At 40.8% G+C, this 14698-nt stretch overlaps 1 protein-coding gene across 1 annotated transcript; it reads right to left on the reverse strand.

Moving 5' to 3' along the window:
* Positions 1 to 8979: 8979 nt before the first annotated feature.
* On the reverse strand, positions 8980 to 9987 carry TAS2R38 (taste 2 receptor member 38; the record flags this gene model as incomplete). Its single annotated transcript, XM_081102119.1, has 1 exon — positions 8980 to 9987. The coding sequence occupies one exon, from the start codon at positions 9985 to 9987 to the stop codon at positions 8980 to 8982; it is 1008 nt and encodes a 335-aa protein (XP_080958245.1).
* Between the last annotated feature and the right edge of the window lie 4711 nt (positions 9988 to 14698).

Consider the following 14698-nt stretch of genomic DNA (forward strand, 5'->3'; position numbering starts at 1 on the left):
GTTATATCCAAAATGTGTATGTAACTCATACAACTTTATAACAGAAACAAAACAAAATAAAACAACAATAAAAAACACACACCAAACAACCTGATTAAAAAATTGGCAGAGGACTTGAATAGGCATTTTTCCAAAGAAGACATACAAATGGCTGACAAGTACATGAAAAGGTTCTCAGCATCACTATCTATCAAGGAAATGCAAATCAAAACCACAATGAAATATTATCTCATACCTGTTAGAATGGCTATTATAAAAAAGACTAGAGATATCAAATGCTGGTAAAGATGTGGAACCTTTGTGCACTATTGGTGGGAATGTAAATTGGTAGAGATACTATGGGAAACAGTATGGAGGACATTAAAAAAAAAGTTAAAAATAGAAGTATAATATGATTCAGCAACCTGACTTCTTGGTATATATCTGAATAAGATAAAATAACTATTTTGAAGAGCTATCTATACTTCCTCTATATTCATTGCAGCATTATTCACAATAGCCAAGAATTAGAAACAACAGAAGTGTCTATCAGCAGATAAATGAGTTAAGAAAAGGTGTTATATATTATTCAGACTTAAAAAAGGAAGGAAACCCAGCCATTTGAGACAACATGGATGGACCCTGAGGGCATTGTGCAAAGTGAAATAAGTCAGATAGAGAAAGACAAATTCTGTATGATATCACTTATATTTGAAATCTAAAATCACTGGACTCATAGAAACAAGGAGTAGAATGGTGGTTGCCAGGGTCTGGAAGGTGAGGGAAATAGAGAGGTGTTGGTCAAAGGGTACAAACTCTCAGTTATAAGGTGAATACATTTTAGGGATCTAACATACAGCATGATGTCTATAATTAATAATACTGTATTGTATATTTGAAGGTTGCCATGAGAGTAGAGTTTTAATATTCTTACCATAACAACCACCACCAACAAAATGGTAATTATGTAAGGCAAAGGATGTGTTAACTAATCTTGTTATGGTAAACACTTCACAATATACATGTGTATCAAATCATCACATTGCACACCTTAACTTACAGATGTTATGTCAATTATATCTCAATAAAGGTAGGGGAATATAGTATATAGAAATATGTGGGCTATGGGAAAATGCTTAGCAGGGAATTTAAAGCTTAAAGTGTTTATATTATGACAGAAAAAAAATTAATTATCTGATTTTCTGCCTTAAGAAGCTATATAAGGAGGACAAATTAAACCTGAGAAAGTAGAAGGAAGGACATAATAAATAATAGAAAGTAAGCAGAAGGAAATAAGTTTGGAAATATCAACAAATTTATAAATCTCTAGGTATAATGATGAATTAAAAAGAGAACAAAAGTTATCAAAATTGAGAATGAAAGAGGGTCTAGCAAAACAAATACTACAAATGTTAAAATGATAAAAAAGGATATTATGGTTAAATTTATGCCCACTTACCAAAGTAAACACAAGGATAAATATAAAATATTAATAATACTATGTCTATTAAACAAATTGTAATTATAAAATTTAAAAAACAAGAAATTCCTAGTTCAAATGATTTTTCTAATTAATGCTATCAAACATTTAGGGAAAGATTAATACCAATTTTATACAAAGTCTTAAAGAAAATTAAGACAATGGAATCATTTCCTACTTGTGTTGTGAGGCCAGAATAATCCTAATACTAAACTTGACAATGATATTTTTAAAAAATAGAAGTTAGTAGTACTTCTGAATATAGATGCAAAAATTCTTTACAATTGCAAGTCAAATAGACCAATATATCTACACTAATAAAAGAGAAACATGGTAATTGGCATATGACCGCTACCCTTTTCATTGGCTAATCAGAGAGATATGCAAATTAACTGTCAGCCAAGATGGCGGCCGGCATCCAGGCAGCTTGAAACTAACATGAGGCTTGGTTGCCTCAGTGACGGAGGAAACCAACGTTCCCCGCCTGTGGCTGCAGGCCTCTGAGCGGGCAGTTTAAGAAACTCTGTAACAAATACCGCGGGACTTCAGCCAGCAGATCCGCAACATTGTAAGCAAAGGCCAGAAACCTACTTTCAGCCGAGGCCTAAGAGCTGGAGCCAAGCCTCAAGCTAAAGCTGGCCCACAATAAAAAAGAAAAAAAAGAAAAAAAGGAGCAGTTGGGAGCTTCAGTCACCCACAGCCTGAAAACAGCCCTCAGCCCCTCACCCAGACTGGCCAGGCACCCCAGTGGGGACCCCCACCCTGAAGGGTGTGTGACCAGCTGCAAACAGCCATCATCCCCTCACCCAGGCTGGCCAGGCACCCCAGTGGGGACCCCCACCCTGATCCAGGACACTCTTCAGGGCAAACCAGCCGGCACCCAACCATGCACCAGGCCTCTATTCTATATAGTAAAAGGGTGATATGCCTCCCAGCACCAGGATCAGCGGAGCCATGAGGCCTCCCAGCACCAGGATCAGCGTGACAGGGGGCAGCGCCCAAACCCCCTGATCACCCTGCGGCTCTGTGTGTGACAGGGGGTGGGGCCACAACCTCCCTATCCGCCCTGCTCTGTTTGTGACGGGAAGGCGCCCCAACCCCCTGATCAGCCCTGCTCTGTGCCTGATAGGGGGGAGCTCCCCAACCTGCCCCCACCCCCCACGGGCCCTGCTCTCTGTGTGATGGGGTAGAGCCATAACCTCCTCATTGGCCCTGCCCTGAGTGTGAGAATGGCGGCACCCCAACCCCCTGATCGGCCCTGCTCTGTGGGTGATAGAGGGCGGTGCCCCAACCCCCTGATGGGCCCTGCTCTGTGTGTGACGGGGGCAGCGCCCCAACCCCCTGATTTGCCCTGCTCTGTGCGTGACAGGGTACAGAGCCCCAACCCCCCTGATGGGCCCTGCTCTGTGAGTGACAGGGGGCAGTGCCCCAACCCCCTGATTGGCCCTGCTCTGTGCTTGACCGAGGGTGGCGCCGCAACCTCCCCATCGACCCTGCCTTGAGTGTGACAGGGGACGGTGCCCCAACCCCCCAATTGGCCCTACCCTGATCGTGACTGAGGGTGGCATCACAACCTCCCAATCTCCCTGCTCTGTGCATGACAGGGGGCGGTGCCCCAACTCCCCAATCAGCCCTGTTCTGAGCCCGACCAGGGGCTGCACCTAGGGATTGGGCCTGCCCTCTGCCACCCGGGAGCAGGCCTAAGCCAGCAGGTCGTTATCTCCCGAGGGGTCCCAGACTGCGAGAGGGCACAGGCCGGGCTGAGGGACCCCTCCTCCCCCCCGAGTGCACAAATTTTTGTGCACCGGGCCTCTAGTCCTATATAATAAAACCCTAATATGCAAAATGTCGAACGGTGGAACAACCAATCGCTATGATGTGCACTAACCACCAGGGGGCAGATGCTCAATGCAGGAGCTGCCCCCTGGTGATCAGTGTGCTCCCACAGGCGGAGCACCGCTTGCAGCAGTGCTGGCAGGAGCCTCTCCTGCCTCCGCTGCAGGCGGGTGGTAAGGAGCGAGGAGTCCCGGACTGCAAGAGGGTGCAGGCCAGGCTGAGGGACTCCCTCCCCCTGCCCCCAGTGCATGAATTTCTCTAGTGCACTGGGCCTCTAGTAAAAATAATAATAATACATTTTGACTAAATAGGGGTTTATCCAGCAATGCAAGATTTATTTAACATTCAAGAATTATTCAATGTAAATCAGTTAACAAAATAGAGAAGAGACATAGAATCATCTCAATATATACAGAAAAAGGTTTTAATAAAATTCAATCCCCATTAATGATAAACATTCTCAGCACACTAGCAATAAAAATAGCCTTTCTTAGCCCTAGCTGGTTTGGCTCAGTGGATAGAGCGTCGGCCTGCGGACTGAAGGGTCCTGGTTCTATTGGGTACATGCCAGGGTTGCAGACTTGATCCCCAGCAGGGTGGCGTGAAGTAGGCAGCCAATCAATGATTCTCATCATTGATGTTTCTCTCTCTCTCTCCCTCTCACTTCCTCTCTGAAATCAATAAAAAATACATTTTTAAAAATAGCCTTTCTTAATCTGAAAAAGGAGATCTACAAGGGATCAAGATTATATTAGGTATGTAAGTATAATATTTAAACATAGCTAACATTATATTTAAAGTGAATGTTCTTCCTCTAAAATCAGGACTGAGGCAAGGATGCATACTTCCAATCAATATTGTATTGAAGATCACAGCCAATGAAATAAGTTAAATAAAATATATAAAGGGCATAAAGATTGGGTAGAAAGAAAAAAAATTGTCTTTATTTGTTGATGACACAATTGTTTTAGTATAACATTTTGGAGAACCTACAAACAACTACTAGAACTAATACATTAATTTAGGAAAGTAACAAGACACATGATTAATATATAAAAGTAAATGCTGCCGAAACCGGTTTGGCTCAGTGGATAGAGCATCGGCCTGCGGACTGAAAAGTCCCAGGTTCGATTCCGGTCAAGGGCATGTACCTGGGTTGCGGGCACATCCCCAGTAGGAGATGTGCAGGAGGCAGCTGATCGATGTTTCTCTCTCATCGATGTTTCTAACTCTCTCTCTCTCTCTCCCTTCCTCTCTGTAAAAATTCAATAAAATATATTTTAAAAAAAAAAAAGTAAATGCTATTTTTATATACTAGCAGCAAATAATTTAAAAATAAAAATTGCATATGCAATAACATTATAAAGTATTAAATATGTAGGATAATTTTATCAAGAGATATGTAAGCACTCTACACTAAAAGCTATAAAGTATTGTTGAAAGAAATTAAAGATGTAACTAAATGAAGAGATATATCATATTCATAGATTGTCAGACTGAATATTTTTAAGAAATCAAGTCTCCCTAAGTTGACATCTAGATTCAACATGATTAGAATTTTAACAGGCATTAAAAAAAATAAACAAATTGGTCCCAAATTTTTGAATTCAGATAAGGCAAAACAATTTTGGAAAACATAAATTTGGAAAACTCACACTATTTGGTTTCAATATTTAACATTAATCTACAATAATCAAGAAAGTGAGATTTTGGTGAGAGACAGATATACCAATGGAACACAATATAGAGACCAGAAAGAAATTCATAATATACAGCCAGATGATTTTTGACAAAGGTGTCAAATCAATTCAATGAGGAAGAGAAATCTTCAAAAAATGGTACTGGAATAACTGGATAGAAATATGGAAAAATACAGTTCAATCCAACTTAACATTATATAGAAAAATTAATTACAAATGAATTATAAACGTAACATAAAAGTGAACACTATTAAAATTCTAGAGGAAATCTTAGTAGATTATTTTTGCATTTTAGAGGCAGGCAAATATTTCATAGAGAGGACACAAAATGCACTAAGGGAAAATACGATAAATTGGGTTTTGTCAAAACTCAAAATTTCTGCTCATCAAAAGACACAATTAAGAAAATAAAAAGGCAAATCGTAGTCTGGGTTAAACTGTTCACAATACATAATCTGTCAGATAAAAGACATGTATCCAGAATAAGCGCGTGTGCGTGCACACACACACACGCTATGAATCAATAAACTTCTACAAATAAATACATAAAAGACAACTCAATATAAAAATATTTCAAACATCAAATAGCCACTTTACAATAGAAGATATACAAATGGTCAAGAAGTACATGAAAAGGTGCTCCATATCATTGGTTCTTAGGGAAATACAAATTAAAACCACAATGAGATAGCATTCACCTCTGCTAGAATTGGAAAGGCCAGAATTTCAAAATGCTGACAATACTGAATGTTGATAAGAATGTAAACAACTTCTTTGCACGTTAATGGGAGCATAAGATGCTAGAATCACTTTGGAAAACTCTTTAGCAGTTATTTGTAAAGTTAAATGAACATCAACTTTATGACACAAGAAATCCACTCCTGGGTATTTATCTAAGAGAAATCAAAACTATGGCCACAAAAAGATGGATTCAAGAATGTTTATTAAAAAATTATTCGTAATAGCCCCAAACTGTAAGCAATACAGATGTTCATCATTAATGAGTGGATAAACAAGTGCGACTCACATACTATTAAGGATGAATCTCAAAAACATTTTCTTGGGTGAAAGTAGCAAAAACAAAAATATTCACTGTATGATTCTATACAAGAACAGGCAAAACTAATCTATGGGAAGAAATCAGTATAGTGGTTGCCCCTAGTGAGTGGGTGGTGATTGACTGGAAGAGGAATCCTGGAACTTTCTGTGCTGATGGAAATTTTGCATATCTTGCCCTCCAGCGGTTCTCAACCTGTGGGTTGCAACCCCTTAAAATACATCCTGCATATCAGATATTTACATTATGATTATAACAGTAGCAAAATTACAGTGATGAAGTAGCAATGAAAATAATTTTATGGTTGGGGTCACCACAACATGAGGAACTGTATTAAAGGGTCGCGGCATTAGGAAGGTTGAGAACCACTGCAACCGGTTTGACTCAGTGGATAGAGCATTGGCCTGCGGACTGAAGGGTCCCAGGTTCTATTCTGGTCAAGGGCATGTACCTGGGTTGTGGGCACATCCCTGGTGGGGGGTGTGCAGGAGGCAGCTGATCGATGTTTCTCTCTCATCCATGTTTCTAACTCTCTATCCCTCTCCCTTCTTCTCTGTAAAAAATCAATAAAAATATTTAAAATTTTTTTTGCATATCTTATTTGGGGTGTTGGTTAAATGAGTGTATATATTATCAAACCTCACCATGTTATACATTTAACATCTGTATATTTTGCTATGTGTAAATTTTACCTAAAAATGGAAAAACTGCTGTAAATAAATGTTGAAGTTTAGTCTTTTTGCTTTCTGCAGTGTTATACAGGATAGCAATTCTGAAACCACTTTTTTATGTATTCTGGTTGTAAGCAAATATGTAAATATATTGAGCATCAATGGAAGATACTTCTCATATTAGAGGAGGAAATTAAAATATGTAAAAAAAATTGAGCAAATCACATATAATTGGGTTGGAACTAGAGTTATCAGGATGGGGTTGAGAGGAAGAAGAGAGAAAAATGGATCAAAATGTCAATAATGGGTAAATGTGGGTGAAAGGTCTAGAACAGCTGTGGGCAAACTACGGCCCGCGGGCCGGATCCGCCCGTTTGAAATGAATAAAACTATTGAAAAAAAAGACCGTACCCTTTTATGTAATGATGTTTACTTTGAATTTATATTAGTTCACACAAACACTCTATCCATGCTTTTGTTCCGGCCCTCCGGTCCAGTTTAAGAACCCATTGTGGCCCTCGAGTCAAAAAGTTTGCCCACCCCTGGTCTAGAAGAATTCTTTCAACTTTTCTAAAAATTTGAAATTGTATCAAAATATAATGTTAAACATAAAGCCACAGAAATCAGTAAAATATCATGGAGACCTGTCCAGAGAGCACTTATGCAAAAAGAGGGAAAACTCTACATGGATGTCCTCTAATTTTTTTCCTTTATGATCATATTCCTCCAAATATCCTAGGGGAAGTGGAATTTAAAAGGCCACACCATCCAGGTCATGACAAAGGTCATCTAGAACAGAGGTTCTCAACATTGCCTGTACCCTGGAATCACCTGGGGAGCGTTACAAATGATGCCCGGAGATTCCATTTCATTGATCTAGTATGTCACCTGTGCATGCATTGAGATTTTTAAAAAGCTTCCCAGGAGGTTTTACTGTACAGCCAAGAGTGGGGACTACTGCCTTTAAGGCAAACTTTGGACAACTTTGGTGTCCACCAAGGAAAGTTGAAGTTGCTGGTGATGCAAAGTATATTTGGGAAAACAGAGGAGGAATTGGATTTATCAAGATCAGGTGCCTGAGAGAAGGAAGCATTCCATAGCAGTGCCTACCGCTAGCAGAAGTACAAGCCGTGCCCTAGTTGGTTTGGCTCAGTGGATAGAGCATTGGCCTGTGGACTGAAGGGTCCCAGGTTCGATTCTGGTTAAGGTCATATGCCCAGGTTGTGGGCTCGATCCCCAGTGTGGGGTGTGCAGGAGGCAGCTGGTCAATGATTCTCTCTCATCATTGATGTTTCTCTCTCTCTCTCTCCCTCTCCCTTCCTCTCTGAAATCAATAAAAAATAATTTCTTTTAAAAAAAGCAGAAGTAGGAGACTCTGTGGATGTCCTGCTATGTCTTTGAAGTCTGTCAAGATCTATGTCTGCGACCCCTTTTCTCTTCCGAGCCTTTTAGGATCTGATATGAGGAAAGTCTTGTGGGCTGGGTTCCTGTGCAGGCAGATAGAGAATGCTGAATTGCTAGAAGCATACCTTTTACTAGGCTATTTTGGCAGCTTCCCCAGTAGACTGACCAATGTTTGGAACCAAAGTACTTTCTTCATGGGCCAATGGAGCAGAGTCAGAGGCACACACAAAATGCTGGTGTCCCGGGTGCCTACTGAGTAGATGTCTGCCCTGCAGCAGGTTGAATGTACATTTCTGAGTCAATGTATTTTCAGACAAAATGACCCCATCCTTTGATTCCTGTAGAAGTTTTAATGAACTACCTCTTGAAGTGAAGTGGTGACATACTTGTTCTCATGTTTCCATAAAAACTTTGGAGTTTGAGGAGGATTCTGTAATTGCCATAGTGGTGAATATTTTCAAACACTATATTAGCACCTGCTTTAAGAAATAGGGTTCACAGTCATGTGAAAAGCTAACCATGCTATCTTGGGATTTAGATATTATTTCAGAAGACCTGATTTCTCATGGTTTGGCTCATATCATGCACTGATAAGCAATAGTATACAAAGCACTTACGCTGAGTACCTCACCTTTCTATTTTATTCATTTTATCAAAACAAACCTAGGGAACCAATGTCATTCTACTTGCCTAGGCCATATGTAGAGCTTTATTATTTTATTCTTCTTTGCTTTGGGTGAGTTCATTGACGTAGAGAGGAGAGACTTCTCAGTTATGGTTTGCAGAAGAAGTTGAAATAGGCTTCTGAACAACTGGAGGTGCATTCGTGAAGGGCCCATTTCATGTCCACTCTCAACATAGACCTGGTGTCCTGGGATCTGCCTTGTGGTCTGCCGTTACCCTTCGGCTGCTCTGAACCCACAGTAGAATGCTGTCCGCAGCTCTCCGCAGCTTGGCATTGCCTGGGATCAGGATGGCTGCGTGCCCTGAGGGACAGGCTGCCATCATCCCCACACAGACCATGGCCCCGATCTTGTGGTGCCCCAGCACCAGGAAAGGCACTGAGAGGAAGGCAGTGCATAATGACGCCACAAAGAGGCAGAGAAAGGAGATGAGGGATTCGAGTGCTTTGATGTGGGCCTCCAGGCCGGGGTCACGGGAGTCCATGGTCTTGGCCCTCCTTGTCCTCCTGTGGCGGCACAGGGAGACAATCAGCACCCCAGAAGACACCAGAAAACACAAGAAAGGTGGGGTGGACCCCACGCTGCAGAAGAGGAAGGAATGAAAGAACTTGAGGTTTGCAATTTGCAAATTGAATTCTGAATTGTTATTCATGAATAGCACAGTTGTCACTGTGAAGTGAGATCTACTAAAAAAGTCCCAAGAACAGATGATAGTGCATACACTGGTGAAAAGGAGAGTGCACAGGAGCATCCTAGAAATCTTCCTGGAGATCCAGCTGGCCAAGCAGAGCAGGAAGGCATGAGAGAAACGGACGATCTTAGAGCAGTAGAGGAGGCTGAGGCAGGTGGTGAGCCAGAGGCCGGCTTGGTTTGTGATCATCCAGAGCATGATGATGGTTTGGTACCTGAAGCTCAGCAGGTCGTTCATCCGCTGGGAGTGAGTAAGATGAATGGCATCCAGAAACAGCAGTCCATGCAGGAAAAGCCGGGTGAGGCTGAGACTCAGCAGGACAAGATCACAGGTGCTCAGGGGCTGCCTCCTCACCACATCCCGAAAATACACCAAGAAAATGAAGACATTGACCAGAATCCCCACTGCAAACTCCAGGACTGAAAGGACCAGAAACACAGTCTTGACTTCATAGGACACAGTTATGATGGGAGTCAGAGTCAACATGATGTCTCTTCTTAGTTGGCTAACCTAAGACTCACATACCACCCAGTAGAGGAAAGTAAGTCTATATACTGAACCAGGCATTTAGCTCTTGCTCTAGATCCATGCCAAAGTGAATGCATAGAAAGTTCTGGCAGGAAACTGAGAGAGAAATTGCTGTTATAGAATATCTCTTGGATACACACAAAAGCTCATCATATGAGTAGAAGAATGATGCTTGTATCTCTTCAGTGATGCAGAAGCTTTTAAGAAACCCTGGTGTTTCTGTGCAACAGCCTTCCCAGGGAGCCATGGCACAGCATCACGGATGCAAACAAGACATTCTCAGTTACCCAAGCCCAGTTTTGCATGCCCATCTGGACCTGCATGGGTGAGAAGAGAGTAAAATTTGCTTATGAGTTTCAAGGGAACTGGCAGCAGGCAAAGCATATATCTCAATGAACTATGGTTGGATAGGGTGCCTCTTTCCATTTGCATGCCTTCTGTCACCTCTGAGGCATGACTTTAATCATAGACTTTGTTTTTAATGTGGACAAGCACACAGCTCCTCCCAGGCGCCGGTGTATGCCTGGTATGACTGCCATTGTCAGAGATTCATTCAGCCGTCATTATTATGCCAAGCACTGTGCTTGGCAAGAGGAGTATTACCATGAACAAGACCAGCACCTTGCCATGAAGGGAGAGAGTAGAGGGGAAATCTGGCTTGCATTATTGCTCACTCTGCTTCCCAGCCCACTCCCTGACCCCAAAGAAACAATAGTGATCCTATGAAAATATAACTAAGACCATGCCATTGCTGTGTTCAAACCTTTCAGAGCCTCCCATCTTTCTCATCATAAAAGCTAAATCCCTACAATGACCCATGGCTCCCACGTACATAATCAGGGCCTCTGTCTCTTCTCAGATGTCATCTGAGGTCCTTGGTTCATCCTTCACTTCAAATGGGCCTCTTTCATGCTCTGCGAACTCATCAAACACTGTCCCACCTCAGGACCATTCATTTTCACTGAATGTTTTTCCTCTACATACTCCAGAGTCTCATTTTCTTCTCCAAATGTCTTCTCAAAAGTCACCTTAGAAGAAAGACCTTCCCTGAACATCCTATGAATGGTATTCCTCACCCAGATCTTGAGTGCTTCCTGTCATACTTCACCTGCTGAATATTTCGGCATATACTTAATTATTTATTGCCTAAACCCATGCCCCTAAAACATGTAAACTTCATGAAAGTACAGAGAAGCTACTCAATAAATATTTTTTTAAAAATATATTTTATTGATTTTTTACAGAGAGGAAGGGAGAGAGATAGAGAGTTAGAAACATCGATGAGAGAGAAACATCGATCAGCTGCCTCCCGCACATCCCCCACTGGGGAAGTGCCCGCAACCCAGGTACATGCCCTTGACCGGAATCGAACCCGGGACCTCTCAGTCCGCAGGCCGACGTTCTATCCACTGAGCCAAACCGGTTTCGGCAATAAATATTTTTTAAATGAATGAAATTTTCACTAAGCATTGGTAGCCTACAACACTCTCAAAGGTTACATCTAGGACATTTTAACATTCCTAAGGATTATATTCTAACATACTTGGCTGCAATTTCTGAAGTCTAGCTTTCTTCCCTAGGTAACATTTCCAAATATTTGGTGGGAACTGTCTCTCTAGCATCTCTAATTCTCCTCAATTTCTAAAGGAATATGGACTGATTTCATGTTCACTTCTGCAAGCTCTGGGGAAAAATCTGACTAGTTACTCAATAAGACTGAATAACTGATCATTTAGAGACTGAATGTTGTTTTATAACATTCCTCCCTGATCCGGTGCTTCTTTTTTACTTTTTTTTCCTTTTTCTTACAGGTATCTTAACTTTTTCAGTTCTTTTATTTTTTGTCTTTCATGCTTCATTCACTCACTCATGTATTTTGTGGAATGAATGAAGATAAAGGGAAAAGCTAAATGGTCTGTTGCCTATTTCCTCTAAGAGATGGCACTTTCTTACTTCTGGGGAGGTGAGGGAGACGGGGTGATGTTGGTCAAAAGGTAAAAAGTTGTAATTATGTGGGATGAACAAGTTCTAGAGATCTAATGTGCAATATAATGGCTATAGTTAATACTGTATCAAATACTGGAAATTTGCTAAGAGAATAGATCTCAGGGACTTTTACCACACCGCCCCCCCCCCCCACACCTCACTGAGGAAATGAATATGTTAATCAGCTTGATTGTAGTAATCATTTTATTATTTATATCAAAACATTATGTTGTACATGCTAAATATATGCAATTTTATTAAGAAAAACCCAAAATTTATAATCCTATATAATAAAAGCCTAATATGCTAAGGGTTGTCTGTTCAACCAGTCAAAGCACAATATGCTAATGATATGCTAAGGCCATTCAACCGCTTGCTATGATGTGCACTGACCAGCAGCGGACAGACACTCTGGGGTCTGGCCAAACGGGACTGAGCGAGATGGGCTGGACATGCCCTGGAGCCCTCCTGCAGTCCCTCCCTGACTGGCCAACCTCCCCTATCTCTCCCCAGCTCTGATCATGCACCTGTAGGGTCCCTTGCCCTGGCCTGTGCCCTCTTGCAATCCGGGATCCCTCGGGGGATGTCAGAAAGCCAGTTTTGGCCCGATCCCACAGGTCAGGCTGAGGGACCCCACTGCTGCATGAATTCATGCACCAGGCCTCTAGTCTATAATAAAAAATATATGATATTGAAGAATAAATCTAACAAAATATTTAAGAAATTTAAATATATATATATATATTTTATTGATTTTTTTCAGAGAGGAAGGGAGGGGGATAGAGAGTTAGAAACATCGATGAGAGTGAAACATCGAGCAGCTGCCTCCTGCACACTCCCTACTGGGGATGTGCCTGCAACCAACATACGTGCCCTTAGACCAGAATCGAACCTGGGACCTTTGAGTCCACAGGCCGATACTCTATCCACTGAGCCAAACCGGTTAGGGCATATTTAAGAAATCCTTGAAAAGTTATAGTTTATTAATAGATATTGAAGAAGCATAAGTAAATACATTATGTTTATGGATGAAAAAATAATAAATGTTAATTATTATTCCTGCTCCTTTTCCTGCATATTCCTTTAATCTGAGAGTTATCTGAGTTGCCTCATTTGTTTCTGTAGGTACTTTATTTTTTATGTCTACTTTTTAAAAAATTAAATTTAAGCCCTAGCCAGTTTGGCTCAGTGGATAGTGCGTCGACCTGCTGACTAAGGGGTCCCAGGTTCAATTCCAGTCAAAGGCACATGCCAGGGTTGCAGGCTCGATCCCCAGTGCGGGGCGTGCAGAAGGAAGCCAATCAGTGATTCTCTCTCATCATTGATGTTTCTATCTCTCCCTCTTCCTTCCTCTCTGAAATTAATAAAAATATATTTTAAAAAATTAAATTAAAAAATTTTTTAAATTAAAGTTTACATTCAATATAATTTTGTATTAGTTTCAAGTGTACAGGATAGTGGTTAGAGTGACAGTCATACTTTACAAAGTGTTCCTCCTGATATTTCCAGTACCCTGCTGGCACTGCACACAGTTATCATATTATTGATTATATTCCTGTGCTGTACTTAATAACATCTCCATGACTATTTTGTAAGTACCGATCTGTACTTCTCAATACCAATCCCTTCACCCTTTTCACCCAGTCCTCCAACCCCTCTTCCCTCTGGCAACCATCAGGCTGTTCTCTGTATTTACCAGTCTGTTTCAGTTTATTATGTTTGCTGTTAATTAAAGCTCCTTACTTTTCTTTGTAAGTAATGTGACTGTGGCATGGCTCAGCGGTTAAGTGTCAACCCGTGAACCAGGAGGTTATGGTTTGATTCTGGTCAGGGCACATGCCTGGCTTGTGGGCTCGATCCCCAGTAGGGGGAGTACAGGAGGCAGCGATTGGCTGTTTCTCTCTCTATCCCTCTCCCTTCCTCTCTCTCTCTCTAAAAAAAAAAAACCAATAAAAATATATTTTAAAAATATAAGTAATGTAACTTAAATCAGTAATTACTAAAATGTTTTATTAAGCTGTTTTATTATGAGATATTTATATACAGATATTCATAAATCCTTCATTGTACATGATCAGATAGCATTGAAATTGTATTTAACTCATCACATTTGTAGCCCGCTCATTTTGATCATTCATTTTTTTTAGAATGCTAAATAATGAGACAGAGTTCTGTACTTTCAACTGAAGCATGTTTTCCCTTTCTCTTACCACGCCAGGTGGCAGTATTGTACCAAAGGAGTTTAGGAAAGTGTTTGCTTTCCTAAAGAACCCAGATGTAAAACACTGGCTCTGTTGCACAAGCAAAGATATGTAAACACAAAGTTAAAATCACTTATGTAAAGATTATAACCTTTTATGTAAAGAATCAATAAAATCATTGAGCTAAGTGATTTATTGTGAATAGCAAATCTCACCATAATCTTTCAATACTCAATAGTTCTTTTAGAGAGAAGTAGCAAAAATCCTCATAGGTATCCCCCTCCATTTCATTTATGTACACATGGTGTTTGCAATTATGTAAAAAACCTGTGTGGATGGTATTTACCATCTGGCTGTTTTTTGAAAACTGCTCCTCTCAGGAAGCTAAGAACAGCTCAATTAATGCAGTGCTAAGAGCAGTGGCAGGAACAAACACCTCATCAGATGTGATAAAAAGTTGCAGTCATTTGAATTTTGCAAAT

Source organism: Myotis nattereri (genome assembly GCF_964212035.1).
Source record: "Myotis nattereri genome assembly, chromosome: 11".
NCBI classification, from domain to species: domain Eukaryota; kingdom Metazoa; phylum Chordata; class Mammalia; order Chiroptera; family Vespertilionidae; genus Myotis; species Myotis nattereri.